This window comes from Heptranchias perlo, chromosome 1 (genome assembly GCF_035084215.1).
Source record: "Heptranchias perlo isolate sHepPer1 chromosome 1, sHepPer1.hap1, whole genome shotgun sequence".
Lineage (NCBI taxonomy): Eukaryota > Metazoa > Chordata > Chondrichthyes > Hexanchiformes > Hexanchidae > Heptranchias > Heptranchias perlo.
In genome coordinates this window covers 48,321,574-48,342,616 of record NC_090325.1, presented here as the reverse complement: position 1 = coordinate 48,342,616, position 21,043 = coordinate 48,321,574, and the positions used below count along the sequence as shown (strand labels likewise).

Genomic DNA, 21,043 nt, shown 5'->3' with positions numbered 1-21,043 from the left:
CTCCACAAATCACACTGAAGTAGCTAAAGTTGAAGTTGAAAGTAATGTGGGGTTATTCATAGACCAGGCACTTATATGTCCTGTCACTGAGCAATATAGTTCAGAATTTAATTTGTTTTGTTGATTGTTGCTTCAGTCAGTAGCGTAAAGGTTGCAGGATGCCACATAAAAATAGTACAAAGCTCTGGTCAGGCTGCAGTTTGAGGACTATGTCCAGTTTTGTTGACCAAGATATAAGGGATTTACAGCCTCGGAATGAGGCAGAGAAGAGTCACAAAGCTGATCCCTGGGGCATGATTTTTACCTGGAGCTAGGAACTCAGCAGGAGGGTAGGTTTCCGTGTGGGAAACCCGGAAGTAAAGTGAGCACATCAGAATCTGTGATCGCAACTCAACTGAAGCCAATTAATTTTACTTCCAGGTTTCCTGCGCGGCAGCCAGCCAGATTAACAGGCTGTGCCTGTCAGGAGGGAAAGCCGCCGGGGAACGATGCCAGGTAAGCCCGAGATTGGTGATGGAGGGGTTGGAGCTTCTCGGCCATCAGTTGGTGGGGGGGGGGGGGGGGGGGTCCTCGGCCACTGGGGGCGGGTTTCAGGGTGAATGTTGATTTAAATCCTAACCAGCAATTTCTGAAATGGGGTGGTTGGGGTTGAATGAGAGTTTGTGATCCTATGCCAGAATTGCTGCTCAGTGGTGGAGAGGTGGTTTGTTGTCCTATCCTGGAATTTCTGCTATGTGTTTGTGGTACTATGCTGTGAGGATGCATTTGGGCTTATGGTCATTTTTTGGGGGGTTGTTCTCAGATATATACTCATTAGCTTGGTTCCCAAATTTTTGCTCAGCGGGTGGGGTTTGATTTGGTTTTTTTTTGCTCAGTTGAGTGGGGGCCAAGTTTATTATTCTACTGGGGGATGTAGAAAGTAATGTAATGGTGGTGCTGAGGAGAGATATTTATTTTTATTGGTTGCCTCAAGCTTTGACGTGCCATCATGAACTATCTTTTGACACAAGGTTAAATCTCATGGGATCCAAGGTGAGGTAGCCAATTGGATACAAAATTGGCTTGACGACAGAAGACAGAGGGTGGTTGTAGAGGGTTGTTTTTCAAACTGGATGCCTGTGTCCAGCGGTGTGCCTCAGGGATCGGTGCTGGGTCCGCTGTTATTTGTTATTTATATTAATGATTTGGATGAGAATTTAGGAGGCATGGTTAGTAAGTTTGCAGATGACACCAAGATTGGTGGCATTGTGGACAGTGAAGAAGGTTATCTGGGATTGCAACGGGATCTTGATCAATTGGGCCAGTGGGCCGATGAATGGCAGATGGAGTTTAATTTAGATAAATGTGAGGTGATGCATTTTGGTAGATCGAATCGGGCCAGGACCTACTCCGTTAATGGTAGGGCGTTGGGGAGAGTTATAGAACAAAGAGATCTAGGAGTACAGATTCATAGCTCCTTGAAAGTGGAGTCACAGGTGGATAGGGTGGTGAAGAAGGCATTCGGCATGCTTGGTTTCATTGGTCAGAACATTGAATGCAGGAGTTGGGATGTCTTGTTGAAGTTGTACAGGGCATTGGTGAGGCCACACTTGGAGTACTGTGTACAGTTCTGGTCACCCTATTATAGAAAGGATATTATTAAACTAGAAAGAGTGCAGAAAAGACTTACTAGGATTCTACCGGGACTTGATGGTTTGACTTACAGGGAGAGGTTAGACAGACTGGGACTTTTTTCCCTGGAGAGTAGGAGGTTAAGGGGTGATCTTATAGAAGTCTATAAAATAATGAGGGGCATAGATAAGGTCGATAGTCAAAATCTTTTCCCAAAGGTAGGGGGGTAGGGGAGTCTATAACGAGGGGGCATAGATTTAAGGTGAGAGGGGAGAGATACAAAAGGGTCCAGAGGGGCAATTTTTTCACTCAAAGGGTGGTGAGTGTCTGGAACGAGCTGCCAGAGGCAGTAGTAGAGGCGGGTACAATTTTGTCTTTTAAAAAGCATTTGGACAGTTACATGGGTAAGATGGGTATAGAGGGATATGGGCCAAGTGCAGGCAATTGGGACTAGCTTAGTGGTATAAACTGGGCGACATGGACATGTTGGGCCGAAGGGCCTGTTTCCATGTTGTAACTTCTATGATTCTATGACACTTTTTTCCATCATGAGCATCACGTTCCCATGTGTCAGTTGAGATACCACATTTTAAAAAATATATATATTTTTAAGATTGATCTTTAGGCAATCCTTATATCTTTTGAATTGACCACAAGAGCATTTACCAAGCTCCAGCTCACCACAGAATACCTTCTTTGGTAGGCTGGTATCAGGTCTTCGGACTAGGTGACCAAGCCACCTTTGCTGCGTCTTTACTATCATTGCCTCTACGCTTGGCATATTTGTTCATCTGAAGACCTCAGTATCTGGAATCTTGTGCCACCATCAAATTTTCATATTCAGGACAACCTAGGTGGAAATAATTGTATTTTCTGATGTGGCGACTGTAAGTGGTCCAGCTATCGCACACATACAGTAAGGATGTGAGAACCCCATTGGCTTGTAGACCTTAAGTTTTGTTACCAGTTTAATGTTCCTTTTAACCCATAAGCTCAAAACGGAGCTTTCCAAATACACTACTGGCTTTAAACAATCTGTGGTTCACTTCATGATCTAGTAGTGCATCACATGACACGGTACTTCCTAGGTAGGTGAATCTACTCACTGCAGACTGTGTGTGCTCTATGATGATAATATAGGGTGACACATAAGGTTTTCCATTGGCAAGCTGGTATATAACTTCCGTCTTCTTTGGACTGATAGGGGGACCAAATTTCTTACAAGCATCTGAGAAATGGTCCATGATTACTTGGAGGCCCTCTTCTGTGTGGGCAACAAGGGCACAGTCATCAGAAAACAATTTCTTCTGAACAGATTCTTCAGAGGTCTTAGCATACATTATACACACACACACACACTTCACAACGTGCTGCCGTTTCTGGTATTGCAGCCTGATGTCTTTCAACAAGATTATTTCTGTCCATATTAAGGCAACTACTTGCATTTATATAGCGCCTTTAATGTAGTAAAACATCCCAAGGTGCTTCACAGGAGCGATATCAAATAAAATTTGACACCAAGCCACATAAAGGAGATATTAGGACAGGTGAGGTCAAAGAGGTAGGTTTTAAGGAGCGTCTTAAAGGAGGATAGAGAGGCGGAGAGGTTTAGGGAGGGAACTGAAGAGCTTAGGGCCTAGGCAGCTGAAGGCATGGCTGCCAACGGTGGAGCGATTAAAATTGGGGATGCGCAAGAGGCAAGAATTGGAGGAGTGCAGAGGTCTCTGAGGGTTGTAGGACTGGAGGTTACAGAGATTGGGAGGGGTGAGGCCATGGAGGGATTTGAAAACAAGGATAAGAATTTTAAAATCAAGGCGTTCCCGGACCGGGAGCCAATGTAGGTCAGCGAGCAAAGGGGTGATGGGAGAACAGGACTTGTTGCGAGTTAGGATATGGGGAGCAGAGTTTTGGATGAGCTCAAGTTTATGGAGGGTGGATGATGGGAGGCCAGCCAGGAGAACATTGGAATAGTCGAGTCAAGAGGTAACAATAACGATTTCATCTGCAGATGAGCTGAGGAGTCGTGGAGATGGGCGATGTTACGGAGGTGGAAGCAGGCGGTCTTGGTGATGGAGCGGATATTTGGTTGGAAGCTCATCTCGGGGTCAAATAGGACGTCAAGGTTGCGAAAGGTCTGGTCCAACCTCAGACAATGGCCAGAGAGGGATGGGGGTAAATTTTAACCCCCAAGAACGGATGGGTTGGGGGCAGGTGGGAGGTTAAAATAACAGATTTTTGGAGCATGACCGCATCCCGGCTCCAACTTGCCCACTTATGGGTTTAACCCAGACAGGTTTGTATGCGTGTGCACAACAGACACCAGGAAGTTCGTCCCCCACTTCAAACCAGCGGGACGATACTTAGAAGGGCAATGTACCTCATTGAAATAATTCAGGTACATAATATTTTGTGTATTGGAAAATTAAATTGAATTTAACCTTACCTGTTCTGGTTTCCCATCGTTTCCAATTCACATCAGCAGGCGGGAAGGGCTGGATCCACGAGGTGAGTGCCTTTGTTGACCCCCCTCCCGCCGATGGTGGACACCTACCTACCTCCAACTTCACCCGAACTCCAGGTCCCGGCCCATCCGATCGCCTCCTCGGGCCCATGATTCCTCCCTCCAATCCCCAGCTGCGGCCTGATACTGCAGGCCTTCCTGCCTGACAGCCAGCAGTCCTGTCAATCAGGCTAGCTGTTGGGTGTGAAACCTGGAAGTAAAATTTATTGGCCCCATTAAAGTTGCGATTTAACTTACCTTTCGGGTTTCGCACCTGAAAATCTCTCCTCTCCTCCCCCCCCCACCCCCTTCCTGGCTTGAAGTGAAAATTCTGCCCATGGAGTCGGTGGCTAGGAAATGGAGTTTAAGGCAAGAACCAAAGGCTTCGGTCTTCTCAACACTGAGTTGGAGGAAATCTTTGCTCATCCAGTATTGGATGTCGGACAAGCAGTGTGACAAAGGAGAGACAGTGGAAGGGTCGAGGGAGGTGGTGGTGAGGTAGAGCTGGGTGTCGGCAGCGTACATGTGGAACCTGACCTCGTGTTTTTGGATGATGTCACCAAAGGGCAGTATGTAGATGAGAAATGGGAGGGGGCCAAAGATAGTATCAAGGATAATTATCATATAGTCAGTGCATATTACTGTATGAATTTTAGTCTTTAAATTAAGTTACAATATAGCTTGAAAACTTCTGCTTCTTGGGCCTGCAGGAAGGTTGCCATGCATAGTGATACTGCTTTTGATACATCCAAGAAACTATTTGGTTTATAAATAAAGTAGGACTTCAAGTGATGCATATGTTCTGACTAGTATAATTTAATTTTATTCATTCTACGCTCTGCATAGATGTGCACATGGTTCCTACCTATGCAGGCAATATCATGAAAAACAGCTGTAAACATAACAATACTGAGCTTTCTTCCCCACTTCCTTTTAAATACCACTAACAATATCAATCAAAATCCTATTAAGCGAGTTAGGAATTTTTTTTTCACAGAAGCATTTACTTATCAGGAATTCATAGCAAAGTATCAATAAATACTTCCTTTTGCTAAATTTCTTGTAAGTCTTCCATTATTGGCATAGAACACTTTTTAAAAATGTATGGCTTCATATGGTCATTATCGCTGAATCCTCTTCTGAACAGTAGAAATAAGCCCAAGATACCAATGAAGAAAATCACAAAGGTTGTCATCTTTTTAAGATGTTTTTGACACTGATAACATAAACAAAGTGATTTCCCCTTTCGTTGTTATATAAAGGCACTAGCCCCCAATCTGACATGCCTATTGTTCCCCATCATTAACATTTACAGTTGCCTGTCAATCTTGCAAAAATTAAGCTTTGAGGTTTCACAGCCATTTGATTCTTCTTCTAAAAATATCCCATTCCATAGATTCTAAACATTGTGTGACGAACGTCTGTATTTTTACTGTGAGGACAAAATACCTCCTAATAAGCCACAAAATGGCATTTTGTTCAAGAATAGGTAAAATTACATTACCAGCTGTCTTTATTCTTTGAGTGAAAGCATTCTCCATGCAACCATCTCCGTTAGGGATGTATACTGTAAAAAGTTGTTCCGTTAAATTGTTTTATGGTTTTGTTCAGTGCTTTCAGGGAAAGAAATGACACGTTTGTCTTGAAAAGGAGGAAGGGGAAATCATTACTGTAAATCAGTGTCAAAAATGCTATGGCATACATGATTTCCATTGTTGACAACTTGAATTTATTTCTACTGTATGTAGATGATGCTTCCATTCAAAGAATTAAGACAATTCGGTAGATATTTAAAGTAACAAGCCATGCAATATTATACAGAAAATGACCATAAAATATGGGCTGTGAACCTATTAAAATTTGAATTCTGTACAAAAATGTATTCACTTAATAGGTGTTGACAACTAAACAACTTAAGTGGTCTAAATACAATGGGTGAAGATAGAAAATAGTTTGATTTTCATTTTCTATTGGCTTAATGGAAATTTTAAAAATGAAGTGGAGTTATCATAATTGATATACCAACAAATGATACAATTAACAGAAAAGAACCGTACAAATATAGTGTGAATAGTTATTTAACCCCTTATAAGAATGTAAACCTATATACACATCTCAATAAAATGCCTCTAGATGGCAGGAATTCATGTGGTTTTGCAGTGCAATTTTTCTTAATTGTACAAATAATAAAATGTACCATCTGTGTGGCACTTCACTGAGCACATATTAAACAGATGGAAGTTCAATGAAGGATACAACAAAATATTTACAATACTGCTGATTACAGGACTTCTGTAATGATGCATACGTTTATAAAGAAATATATATGAAAGGCTAACCTAAGTGACATTTAAATGTTATTCTGCATTCCAGATAGGTTGAAAATTTGCAGAAAGTTAAACAGAATTATACTACCAACGTACTCCAAAAGTCTCTTTCTCATTACTGTAGTAGAGACCTCTAATTTTGGCAAGAGTGGTATCCAGAGGGACACCAACATTAGTACATTTGTGCTGCTTCTTACCTGAATACATGACATGGATCAAAAACAAACTTCAATGCTATAAAGGATATATTGACAGCCTACCAATGCCAGTGTCATGTTAGCCTGAATCTAGCAGCAGTAGGTGTGGAATAAAATCCTGTTTCAAAAAGTGTGAAAGGTTTCGACTGAACAGTATGCTCAAGAGATGGAGTCAAAACAAGATTCACTTTGGCACCAATTTTGTAGCATAGATAGAGATGAACACAGGTATTAACCCAGAAGTTCCATTGTCAATTGTAATGGGGAAATAATCTTGTAAACTGCAGCTTGCTGGGTTACATGCAGTGAGATCATTAGATCATTACATCAAATATCAGTTACAACAACCTTACCATAATTTCAAATGGCAAAATAACTGATGGTGGGGTCACTATATGAATTAATTCATTTTAATTAACAGACAAATAGACAGAAATACAAGACTGGTCAGGAGTCTCTCTTAACAAATTCAACTTTGATGTTATGTAAACTGAAAGATATTTATTTTTAAATAATTAGATTAATTAAACCTGAAATGACATGGAGAGCCTTCCATGGTCATTCAGATTCACTTCAGACAATTGGTGGGGGTTTCAGGTACCTTCGTCAGTTCTATTAGTTTGACTAGATTATTTTCCAACACATTATAGGTATCAAGAAAGATACCACTAAGAAGCACAGAACTGAAAAAAAAGTCAACACTTTGTTGTTAAAATGACCAGCTTTGTTTTGGCATTTTGGGTTCATTTATATGAGCTAACGAAGGAAGCAAAGGAAAATCCTACAGCCCAGTCTGACTGATGAACTTCTCTTTTCCATTAACCATTTTTTTTTAGGAAATTACATGTTAGAGGTAAAAAGAAAAGAAATAAAGTTAGCTATTGTTCAGTGGTTAAGGTCCTATAAACGTACAATTTTATAGCTTGTTCAACCAAAAAATAGCAGGAGCCGGTTATCCTTTACATGCTTAAAGACTGTGTTGTCATACTAATTGTTTTGGCTGTTTGTGCAATGTCTGCAAAACTCAGGCTATTTTCTGGCATGAGTGGGCATGCATGGAACTGCTGGGATGAGACAAACCACAACGAACAGTCCAGTGCAAGAATACTGATAGCATCCTAGCAGTTCCACGCATTCTGGGATGTCATCCGTATTCTTCTTGCACTGGACTATTTATTGTAGTTTGTCTTATTTTTAAGTAAGAAAATTATGTGGGAGCTTCAAATCCAACTAAAATCTTACTGAGGGGGATGACAAAGAAATTGATAACAGCACAGATCCCATTTACATAACACACTTCATTTAGGCTTCAAATTCTGGTGTAAAATTGGAACAAAACTTATTAAAAGGAATGGTGGGCTCAGTAATTGTTTACGCTGAAACAGTTCCAATAAAAGACTTCATCATGACATTGGATTTTCTATAACTTTCAGTGGTGTTTGCAAATCATGCATTTGCATCATTATGATGTACATCATAACAACATTCATGCTCCACCTTTTACTGTGCTTGCAGGCAGTCCAGACAGTTTTGTGTTCTTCATCTGACCTGCCCTTTTGTGACAGCAGTGTACACAGAGCAGCTCAGATGATGATACTGGCAATACCCAGAGGGAAAACTGTGTCGGGATTGCTCTGGATACCAACATAAAAATTAAGGAATCATTTTTTTTGTAGTACTTCCGATTTGGGATACATTCCTGCTAGTGACCAGGCTGGTCTGACTCTTCTGAGGTCCTGCTAGCTGCACACAAGGCTTTTTCTTTGTGGTTTGAAGCTTGTTTTTGTTCTTAAAGGTTTGGATAGGGTCCAGCTTGTTAATGAAACTCGTATCTTCATCAGCTACAAGATTGGCATTGTAGGCAAGAGGCTTGTACATATTAAACCATTGCTGAAAATAAAGAGAACGCTTTATGAAATGAAATTTGGCTTGCCACAAAATGTTATGGAAAAACAAGGAAATTTTTTTTGAAGGGAAAGTTGAAGCAAAATATTTGTAAGATACTACGGCCATGTTCTATTCCTTAACAACCATGATTGCTTAAAGTATGACACAACATTTTCATGCTGCCGAATCAGAATGATTGACCCGATTTGAAAACTCCTGGCAAGTTGTTGTAGCAGTGCGCCAGAATTCCAGAGAAGTCAAAGAATAAAGCAGCTTTCCATAACACAGCAGGGTGTTGCAGCCACTTAGTCCAAGGTGATTTTTTAAAAAAAGAAGATTATTTGGATTCCAACTAATTTAAGGATTTTTTTTCTTCTTTTGTGACAAAGTGCTATGAAAAGGAAAATTATTGAACAAATGCTGATTCTTGACAGGCACACAAATTACATGTGACACAAACAAATATGTTTGAGACAAGTGTAAAAATCTTCTCCAAAGTAATGAAGTTTAGAATGCCTCTTTTCTGAATTTATGAAAGTGGCTCAATAAAAGCATCACAGCTGCGCTGAGAACTAGACTTTAGTATTACAGGCCAGCACTATTTTATTAATTTCAAAAAGAACATTTCCTGACGCTACAATATATAAAAAAAGACCATCCTTCCTACCTTAGCCTGATGACTAAGACCATATTTTGTTAATGCATACTGCCATTGGGGTAGTCCTAGGTGAATGAGCATAAGTCGATAGTAGGCTGTGAATGTGTCTGTTAGAAAGTGCCAGTAAAGCGCTCTGTCCAAGAACCAGATTTCAGCACGAGAAGATACAACTCCTGTGGAGGAAAAATGCATGCATAAAAAGACCAGCAGGACATTGGGTATAATTTTTTTTAGCTTTTTAATACACATTAAATAGTAACCAATTCAAATGTTAAATTAGGAAGAAGAGAAAATATAAAACTTAATGGCTATAAATGGTAAAAATTCCCATAATTTACATCTGTAGTTGCTATCACGAGAACGTAAGAAATAGGAGCAGGTGTGGGCCTTACGACCCTTGGAGCCTGTGCCGCCATTCAATAAGATCATGGTTGATCTTCTACCTCAATTTCACTTTCCTGTCCTATCATTACTGTCATTGCCTTCAGATACATCTTTAGACTACAACAGGAACTGTGCAAACATTCGGAGAAATCATAAGCGAGATATCATTCATTTTGATATGAAAAGTGGCTCTCATTAGTAACAATGACCAGGTCAGGTTCACTTGCTGTAGTTTTTCCAGTCTTCTTCAATGAAGAAACTATATAAAAACTTATACATTTTCCTTACTTTACCAACTGGTGCTATTGTGAACACAGTTTGTACAGTGGTTGAAGACCAGTAATTCTAAACCTTTTCTTTGGATTGGCCCATACTAAAAAATTCTCTCAGCCTCTTGCACCTGACAATATATACATTCTGCATGCCAAGCGAGTTTATGACAACATTCAGCCTCAAATGTAGTGACAGGATGAGCAGTAATTGACAAGTAACCAACCATATAACAAACACAAATTTTGAAAATGGCATTTTGTGGATTCCATGGCAGATTGCACATTATAACCATATTGCTGGTTTTGCTGCAGACATGGAAAAGTAAAATGTAAAGTGAAAATTTAAGTAAGTAGAAACATCAGTTTCTGGTTTAGAATTTGAAAATAGATGAACCAATTTAAAATCCAATCGTTTGGAAAATGTAAATACCCCAAAACAATTATTCCTTTAATTTTGCAGTCTCCATTACAAATCGCAGAAGAAAATATATTGAGTACTACTGTATTTCACCCAACAGTACCCCCAATTCTCATCATGCACTATATGACCTAGGAAGGAAACTGGTGTCATAGTGCATGAAGTGTGGATTAGTTTCATTACACAGCACAAGCATCCTTTACCATGATGACTGCATCATGTGTGTGCGTTAATGCAATAAAATTGTAATGTTTGGTCCACCTTTCTATCGATTTAATTCTGATTGGTCATGTGATATTTAACCAAATGTTTTATCTCCCTCACCTGATTAGTGATAGATCCTACTATACTTAATTCTCCTTTCGTTCATAGGTACATCATTCTTAGCATTTTGTGGTTCCACATAATCTTTTCAGACTGCTCTCCCGCTATGACCTGGATGATTACTGATTCATCAGTTGATGGTGCAATCTCGATCTGTCTGTATTATTTATCTGCAATCCTCTTGTGGTTTCATTTTACAATAGCAGCTAATTACTTTTCGTGATTTACTCAATACATTCCACTGATGGATACCATTTTTTCTCACCATGTCCCAGCTGGACAAGCCGCACGTTTACCCCTCTACAAATTTAGAATAATATTTTTTTTCTGTTTTGTTCCAAATGTAATATAAACAAAGTTTTGAAATGCACCAATGCATATTTCAGCAACTAACAATGTTACATAAATAGGCTTTTTAATTCAAATATGTCAATGTTTGAGACTATACTTCTCATTACTGAAGAAAGTGAAACGGATGTAAATTTATATTTGTGGACATTTGTAGTCTCTGGTTCATAAAGTGCACTATTAAGTAATAATTGTCACGTATCTCATTTACAAAAAATAGCTGTTGATAGCAAGCTTGCCTCCAAATAAAGAGATTCTGGGTTCGAGCCCCACTCCAGGACTGGAGCTCACAATTCAGGCTGACACTTACAGTGCAAGGCGGAATGAGAGCTGCATTGTTGGGAGATGCCAATGAGATGTTAAACTTAAGCTCCGTCTGCTTATTCAACTCGGATGTGTAAAATAAAAATCCCCAAAACCCAAACACCAGCACCAAAAGAACCAGATTAACTGGTCATTCACTTCAAAAATCCCACATACTATTCAAACAACAGCAGAACGTTCTCTTGGTGCCAGCCAACACTCCTCTCTCAAACACCATCAATAAAAAAACAGATTAACTGGTCATTCACTTCATTTGCTGTTGGTGGGACCTTGCCGTGTGCAATTGGCTGCTGTACTTGCCTGCATAACAGCGACAGTACCTTTAAAGTCAGTAAATCGATTCTGATGCTTTTTGAGACATCCCAAAGATGTGATAAGGCTCAGTATAAATGCAAGTTCTTCTTTAAGTTTCCAATCCAGAAATTGATATGACATTGGCTGTCATAACACGTCATCCAAAAGTCTTGAGATACAATTATGGGGATAGGGCAGGGGAGTGGGACTAGCTGGATTGCTCTTGTAGAGAGCCGGCATGGACTCGACGGGCCGAATGGCCTCCTTCCGTCCTGTAACCATTCTATGATTCTACAAACAAATATACGCGAGTTATCAATTATTTTTGCTTATGCACACCTGTGAACTAAGTACACTGACATACAGTCATTCCACACCACTTGTTGGAGGCCTTGATAATTAATTACAGTGTAAAACTGACAAAGTAAGAATTAGTAATGTTAATCATTTGGGTAATTAAACATTGCTACACCAAAGGGAATTAATTTTTCATCAGTGAGACAGCAATTCACGTTAATGTACATCTATAGTGCATGCCCATGGCCTACCAGCTAATTTCACTACTTGAATCAATTATTACCTGAATGATTGCAAAGGAATTTTGTTTGCCTTAACATATTGCAGGTTCCCTCTCCATCAATGAAATTAAGAAGATGGATATAATAATGCCTTGAAAATAATTTTAAAAATTCAACTTATCAGATGAGCAAAACATTAACATGGACCTGTATTAACATTAGACTTGAGTGGAATGTCACAATGCCATTAATATGACATTGGCTCTCATAACACTTCATCCAAAAATCTTGAGACACAATTACAGGGATAATAATAAAACATTGATAAATACAGCTATTTTGGGAATCGTGACTACAACTATTACTAATACTATTGTGAGCTTCAGACCAATAATTAACTAGCTGTTATTCTTTGTATCAATTACAATCCTTAAGCTATTGTGCTGTTCACCAATACTCTAAAATAAGTCTGTTCACAAAGATGAGCTTCCTTCAACAGAAAAAGTGCACCTTAGCTGCGCATCATCTCATTAATCTCAAATCTACAATATTAAACAAAGATAGTGACAGAGGTGAAAAAAGTGTCACAATTCAAAAAAGATATTCGTTCATAAGGTTTAAAGTCAACTAATCAGTAAATGACATCTCAAATTAATAATTAGATAAATCAAAATTTTACAGCAATGAAGTCTATTTGGATCATTATGCCAATGCCGGTTCTCTGAAAGAGCTATCCATTTAGTCCCATTCCCCTGCCCTTTCCCCACACCCTTTTAAAGTTTTTTTTCCCCCAAATATTTATCCACCTGCCTTTTAAAAGCTATTATAGATTCTGCTTCCACTATTGTTTCTTGTAGGGCATTCAAGGTTCTAGCAATCATCTTTATAAAAGGAAAATGTTCCTAACCTCTCTATGTACTTTTGGTGATTATCTTAAATTTATGCCCTCCAATTACCAGGTCATTGATTAGTGGAAATCATTTTGTTCTACTTACCATTTTCTTTAGTCTCTTGTATCTAAAGCCACTCATCCCTGGTATCAACTTTGTAAATTGCTTCTGCACCTCTCCATGGCCTTGGCACCTCTCTAAAGTAAGATGCCAAAACTATACACAAAATTCTAACTGTAGCCCAACCGATCATTTGTATAGGTTTTGCATTCGCTCTTTGCTTTTGTACTTTATTAACGTATCCTTCCACTTTTAAAAAAAATTTGTGTATGTGAACCCCTAAGTCTCTCTACTCCTTTTTTAAGTTTTACCATTTCATATACATTTCCTCTCCTTATTCTCCCTCACAAAATTCACATTGCATTTCTCTGCATTAAATTTTGTCATTTATCTGCTCAATTTAGTAATCTGTGTCCTCCTGAAGTCACAGAAAGTTAACCATTGTCTGCAAATTTTGATATTGTGTCTCCTATACCCAAATCTAGGTAATTTATATTGAGAAAAGCAGTGGATCCAATACCGTCTCTGGGGGACATCACTGTTTGTACGCCCAGTCTGAAAAGCATCCATTAACCACTCCTCTGTTTTCTGTCCTTCAATCAGCTGTTGCTACATTCCCATCAATAACTTTATCAACAAATCCTCTACATGGCATCTTATCAAACGCCTTTTGAAAATCCACGTACACAACATCCGCTGCATTTCTTTCATCAATACTCTTTAGTATTTCCTCAAAGAACTCTGTTAGGTTCGTCAAACATAATTTGACGTTACAAATCTGTACTGACTGTTCTTAATTAACATGTCTTTTTAGGTATTAGCTTTATCCCCTAATCCAGTAGCATGGGTGCACAAGATGTACCTGTAGTGGTGTGGGTGACTGTCAGTCCCTGTAATTAAGGTACCGTCTCACCTGATCCTGCAAATACTGGTGAGGTCAGTGCTGGGAGGGCATCACTGGACTCAATTCTAGCATAACTGTTGGGATTATAGCCCGTGGATTTTCAGGATCATTGTTTGCCTTTCTCTACAGCGATCTGTCTGTCTAACTCTCATTCTCTGTTTCATAAATGTTAGCAATTAGGAACTTGGTTTCATAGGTGCAAGGAATTTGTAATTACCCTTTTCAACTTTCAGCAAAAGAGGTGGAAAATTCCAACTAGTGGTGTTTTTTTTATATAAATGGAACCAACATTAACTCTCTCTCGGTCTCTCTCTCTTATCCCCCAGCTTAATGTGCTTTCTGAATTGACAGAACACAAAAGCTACAAGAGGTGGTTAATCAGAAATAAATTTTTTCCTAATTGTCTCACTCACATTTAAAAAAAAATATACATTTTATCAATAAAACTTTTGAAATTTGTCCTCTTGTTTTTCCAGTTTTTTTTTTAAGAAAAGCTACTGAGTTAAAAGTGCTAGAAGCTAAAGGAAAATATTACATTAGTATAGCTGACCTGACTAGTAATGATGTATCCTGGGAAATTCGACATACTGCACATGCTCAGACAGCACAATCCAAATCCATTCATAGTCACAGCTCTGGGCAAAAATATCAAGTCCAAGTCCAGGCTTTTAGAAAAAGCTGAGGTCTTCAAGTAAAAACTTTAATGAAAGCAATTCAGTGGATAAATCGTATTACTGTCATATTTTGAAATTAAAAGTTAAATTTTTTTGTTTAAATCCTTCGTTTGGACATTAGAAATTTCACTTACTAAGAAAAAAAATTGACACAGGAAAAACATTTCAGAAAGCATTTTGACTGATTTGTAGGACTCCAATAGCCAGATTGTGCAATCACAGGGTTATTTACTATCACTATAAAATAGCAGCCATTATGTGTCAGATTAGCAATCATCTAATTGAATGACGGACAAGTTCGAGGGGTTGAAAGGCCTCCCTTTCCTATCTTCAAATGTCACAGGTGGGGGTGCTAAAATGGCAGTAGATTCAAAATATAATTGACCTGGTGGACTAGGTGGGAATGAGCAGAAAAATGTATTTAAAACGGTTGTTAAAATATGCATTAATTGATTAATAGAGCCTGGACGGGCACTCTGAAGGGAAACACAGAGAGCTGGTGTTGTTACCGGGAGCCAAGTCATAATGTTAACATTGGAATTCCTATGACAGCATTACTTATTAGTGCTATAGGTAAATGTGGAAATTTTAACATTGGAACTCCCATAGGAAATGTTGACATAGGACGTTTCAATATTCATAAGAACAGATTACCTCTAGATTAGTTATCTGCCTCAAGATCTCATTTTAACTGATTTTTCTATTCATCTAAGGAACTTCATCTTTTGCTGCATCACCGTTTCTCCTTGTGGTGGTACATCTGGAGTGTTCCCTAATCATCTTTTGCTTGAACATTTCCCATTGTTTGTGTAATGTCTTATCCGTCAATTTTTCTTTGCAATTCATCTGGGCTCGTTCCCTTTCTATCCCTCTGAAATTGTTTTTTTTTTCAAGTCAAGCACGTTCATCTTCGACTATTGTGTTATGGTTGCTTCTTACTAGCTTCCTATCCGTACCTTAATGACTTGCCTTCATTTCCTAGAACTGGATCCAGCACTACTTCCTTCAACGAAAACATACTGATCAAGTAAGCAGTCCTGGACAGCCACTCTCTTCTTTGCTATGTACATTAGAGTCATAGAGTCATAGAAGTTTACAACATGGAAACAGGCCCTTCGGCCCAACATGTCCATGTCGCCCAGTTTATACCACTAAGCTAGTCCCAATTGCCTGCACTTGGCCCATATCCCTCTATACCCATCTTACCCATGTAACTGTCCAAATGCTTTTTAAAAGACAAAATTGTACCCGCCTCTACTACTGCCTCTGGCAGCTCGTACCAGACACTCACCACCCTTTGAGTGAAAAAATTGCCCCTCTGGACCCTTTTGTATCTCTCCCCTCTCACCTTAAATCTATGCCCCCTCGTTATAGACTCCCCTATCTTTGGGAAAAGATTTTGACTATCTACCTTATCTATGCCCTTCATTATTTTATAGACTTCTATAAGATCACCCCTAAACCTCCTACTCTCCAGGGAAAAAAGTCTCAGTCTATCCAACCTCTCCCTATAAGTCGAGCCATCAAGTCCCGGTAGCATCCTAGTAAATCTTTTCTGCACTCTTTCTAGTTTAATAATATCCTTTCTATAATAGGGTGACCAGAACTGTACACAGTATTCCAAGTGTGGCCTTACTAATATTTTGTACAACTTCAACAAAACATCCCAACTCCTGTATTCAATGTTCTGACCAATGAAACCAAGCATGCCGAATGCCTTCTTCACCACCCTATCCACCTGTGACTCCACTTTCAAGGAGCTATGAACCTGTACTCCTAGATCTCTTTGTTCTATAACTCTCCCCAACGCCCTACCATTAACGGAGTAGGTCCTGGCCCGATTCGATCTACCAAAATGCATCACCTCACATTTATCTAAATTAAACTCCATCTGCCATTCATCGGCCCACTGGCCCAATTTATCAAGATCCCGTTGCAATCCTAGATAACCTTCTTCACTGTCCACAATGCCACCAATCTTGGTGTCATCTGCAAACTTACTAACCATGCCTCCTAAATTCTCATCCAAATCATTAATATAAATAACAAATAACAGCGGACCCAGCACCGATCCCTGAGGCACACCGCTGGTCACAGGCCTCCAGTTTGAAACACAACCCTCTACAACCACCCTCTGTCTTCTGTCGTCAAGCCAATTTTGTATCCAATTGGCTACCTCACCTTGGATCCCATGAGATTTAACCTTATGTAACAACCTACCATGCGGTACCTTGTCAAAGGCTTTGCTAAAGTCCATGTAGACCACGTCCACTGCACAGCCCTCATCTATCTTCTTGGTTACCCCTTCAAAAAACTCAATCAAATTCGTGAGACATGATTTTCCTCTCACAAAACCATGCTGACTGTTCCTAATCAGTCCCTGCCTCTCCAAATGCCTGTAGATCCTGTCTCTCAGAATACCCTCTAACAACTTACCCACTACAGATGTCAGGCTCACCGGTCTGTAGTTACCAGGTTTTTCCCTGCCGCCCTTCTTAAACAAAGGCACAACATTTGCTACCCTCCAATCTTCAGGCACCTCACCTGTAGCGGTGGATGATTCAAATATCTCTGCTAGGGGACCCGCAATTTCCTCCCTAACCTCCCATAACGTCCTGGGATACATTTCATCAGGTCCCGGAGATTTATCTACCTTGATGCGCGTTAAGACGTCCAGCACCTCCCTCGCTAATATGTACACTCCTCAAGACATCACTATTTATTTCCCCAAGTTCCCTAACATCCATGCCTTTCTCAACCGTAAATACCGATGTGAAATATTCATTCAGGATCTCACCCATCTCTTGTGGTTCCGCACATAGATGACCTTGTTGATCCTTAAGAGGCCCTACTCTCTCCCGAGTTACTCTTTTGCCCTTTATGTATTTGTAGAAGCTCTTTGGATTCTCCTTTGCCTTATCTGCCAAAGCAATCTCATGTCCCCTTTTTGCCCTCCTGATTTCTCTTAACTCTACTCCGGCAATCTCTATACTCTTCAAGGGATCCACTTGATCCCAGCTGCCTATGCATGTCATATGCCTCCTTCTTCTTTTTGACTAGTGCCTCAATCTCCCGAGTCATCCAAGGTTCCCTACTTCTACCAGCCTTGCCCTTCACTTTATAAGGAATGTGCTTACCCTGAACCCTGGTTAACACACTTTTGAAAGCCTCCCACTTACCAGACGTCCCTTTGCCTGCCAACAGACTCTCCCAATCAACTTCTGAAAGTTCCTGTCTAATACCATCAAGATGTGGAGATGCCGGTGATGGACTGGGGTTGACAATTGTAAACAATTTCTTCTTGGATATCCTTTCCACTGTGAGCCGGCAGTTTGTGGTGTCGATGGTAGTCATGATGTGGAGATGTTTACTAATACCATCAAAATTGGCCTTTCCCCAATTTAGAATTTTAACTTTTGGGCCAGACCTATCCTTCTCCATAGCTATCTTAAAACTAATGGAATTATGATCACTGGTCCCAAAGTGATCCCTCACTAACACTTCTGTCACCTGCCCTTCCTTATTTCCCAAGAGGAGGTCAAGTTTTGCCCCCTCTCTAGTCGGGCCATCCACATACTGAATGAGAAATTCCTCCTGAATACACTCAACAAATTTCTCTCCATCCAAGCCCCTAATGCTATGGCTGTCCCAGTCAATGTTGGGAAAGTAAAAGTCCCCTATTATTACCACCCTATTTTTCTTGCAGCTGTCTGTAATCTCGTTACATATTTGCTCCTCAATTTCCCTTTGACTATTTGGGGGTCTGTAGTACAATCCTATCAAAGTGATCTCTCCCTTCTTATTTTTCAGTTCTACCCATATCGACTCAGTGGGCGAACCCTCGGATATATCCCCTCTCACTACTGCCGTGATGTTCTCCCTAATCAAGAACGCAACTCCCCCTCCTCTCTCACCTCCTGCTCTATCTTTCCTATAGCATCTGTACCCTGGAACATTGAGCTGCCAGTCCTGCCCCTCCCTTAGCCATGTTTCAGTAATAGCTATAACATCCCAGTCCCATGTACCCATCCATGCCCTGAGTTCATCTGCCTTGCCCATCAGACTTCTTGCATTGAAATAAATGCAGTTTAATCTAGACTTCCCTTGGTCTTTGCCCTGCTTTCTCAGACCATCTGTCCGGTCATGTTTTGTACACTCTCCCTTACTGCCTTTTGTTTCTGTCACCACTTTACTTCCCACTGACTTCCTGCATCGGTTCCCATCCCCCTGCCACATTAGTTTAAACCCTCCCCAACAGCACTAGCAAACACTCCCCCTGGGACATTGGTTCCAGTCCTGCCCAGATGCAGACTGTCCAATTTGTACTGGTCCCACCTCCCCCAGAACCGGTTCCAATGGCCCAGGAATTTGAATCCCTCCCTCTTGCACCATTTCTGAAGCCACATATTCATCCTAGCTATCCTGTCATTCCTACTCTGACTAGCCTGTGGCACTGGTAGCAATCCTGAGATTACTACCTTTGAGGTCCTACTTTTTAGTTTAACTCCTAACTCCCTAAATTCAGCTTGTAGGACCTCATCCTGTTTTTTACCTATATCGTTGGTACCTATATGCACCACGACTACTGGCTGTTCACCCTCCCCCTCCAGAATGTCCTGCAGCCGCTCAGAGACATCCTTGACCCTTGCACCAGGGAGGCAACATACCATCCTGGAGTCTCGGTTGCGTCCGCAGAAACGCCTGTCTATTCCCCTTACAATCGAGTCCCCTATCACTATAGCTCTGCCACTCTTTTTCCTGCCCTCCTGTGCAGCAGAGCCAGCCACGGTGCCATGAACCTGGCTGCTGTCACCTTCCCCTGGTGAGCCATCTCCCCCAACAGCACCCAAAACGGTATACCTGTTTGAGAGGGGGATGGCCACAGGGGACCCCTGCACTACCTGCCTGCACCTCTTACTCTGCCTGGTGGTCACCCATTCACTTCCTGCCTGTACTCCCTTTACCTGCAGTGTGACCAACTCGCTAAACGTGCTATCCACGAGTTTCTCTGCATCGCGGATGCTCCACAGTGAGTCCACCCGCAGCTCCAGCTCCGAGATACGATCGGTCAGTAGCTGCAGGTGGACACACTTCCTGCACACATGGTCGGCAGGGACACTGGTAGTGTCCATGACTTCCCACATCTTGCAGGAGGGGCATATCACGGGTGCGAGGTCTGCTGCCATGACTTGCCTTAGCTTAGTTACCCCTTTTAAATTACGTTGAAATTAGAAAATGTTAACTATACTAGGGACCTAGGTTCACTAAAAAAGACACCTGCTATAAAACCTGCAGACCTTCCCTTTCTTATTACTTTACTTACAGTAAAATGGTAGAAATACTCACCTGAACCTACTCACCAATCAGCTCCGGTCTCACCAATCACCAACCCGCTTCACCTGTGACGTCACTCTTTGATTTTTATCGGAACGCGGTCGTTCCACTCCCGCTCTTTTATCCTACCCTATCTTTGGACAATTAAAGTCACTCACGATGACCATGCATTTTCCTCTAATTAGTCTACATATATTTTCCTCAGTCTCCTTTCCACTCTTTGGCAGTCTGTTATATGCTACCATTACAGTAACAGTTCCCTTCTTGTTCTTTAACTCTAGCCAGATTCAGCTTTTCACTATCCCCTGTATCTTCACTATGTTCTAGTGCTGTAATAGAATCTTTGATTAACACTACCGTCACTCCTTCCTTTTTTTCCTACTCTACCCTCCTGAATATTTTGCAACCAGGAATGTTCAGCTCCCATTCCTGTCCCAACACAAACCACGGGCCCGATATTAGGAGGGAGTCGGGGGGTCGACTGGGCGCATGGGTAACGCGATCGCAGCCTAATTGAATGTACTTACGCATGCTTCTGGGTTTCCCATTCCAGACCTGCGCAGCGGGCGCACTGCGCACCCGCATCACAGGCTGTCAGCAGGAGGAGCCCTATTTAAAGGGGCAGTCCTCCAATGCTCCTCCTGCAGCAAAGAACCAAATTGGCAGCATGGAGCAGCCCAGAGGCAAGGCTGCTCCAAGGTTCTCAGACTCCTCACTCCAGGTGCTGCTCGATGGGATCAGGAGGAGGAGGGAAATGTTTTTCCAGCGGACGGGAGGAAGTGGCCTGCCTCTGCCACAAAGAAGGTCTGGCTCGAGGAGGTCACCAGCAGCAATAACATCTCCCGAACCTGGGTCCAGTGCAGGAAGTGCTTTCATGACCTAACCAGGTCAACCAAAATGAGTATACTTACGCGATCTCCCACACTCCGTCTTTCACATCACCTCAACCACCACACAACTCCTTCTGCACTGCCACCACAACGCTCTCGCATCACTCCTCACATCCACTCAACCATCATCCTCACCTTGCCTGCACTTACTCACCGCCTCAGTTCCCATTCAAACACTACTATGCAACCCAATCCTCATACAATCTCATGGCAATGTCTCACACACACC

At 41.1% G+C, this 21,043-nt stretch overlaps 1 protein-coding gene across 2 annotated transcripts in view; it reads right to left on the bottom strand.

Annotated features, from left to right (window-relative positions):
- Positions 1-4,918: 4,918 nt before the first annotated feature.
- tpgs2 (tubulin polyglutamylase complex subunit 2) overlaps positions 4,919-21,043 on the bottom strand; it is a 57,761-nt gene continuing 41,636 nt past the window's right edge. For both annotated transcript variants that reach the window (XM_067984519.1, XM_067984525.1), the window contains 2 exons: positions 9,190-9,353; positions 4,919-8,525 (listed from right to left, as the gene is read on the bottom strand). In XM_067984519.1, coding sequence (XP_067840620.1) covers positions 8,289-8,525; positions 9,190-9,353 — 401 coding nt within the window. In that variant the 3' untranslated portion in view covers positions 4,919-8,288. The remainder of the gene's footprint in view (positions 8,526-9,189; positions 9,354-21,043) is intronic.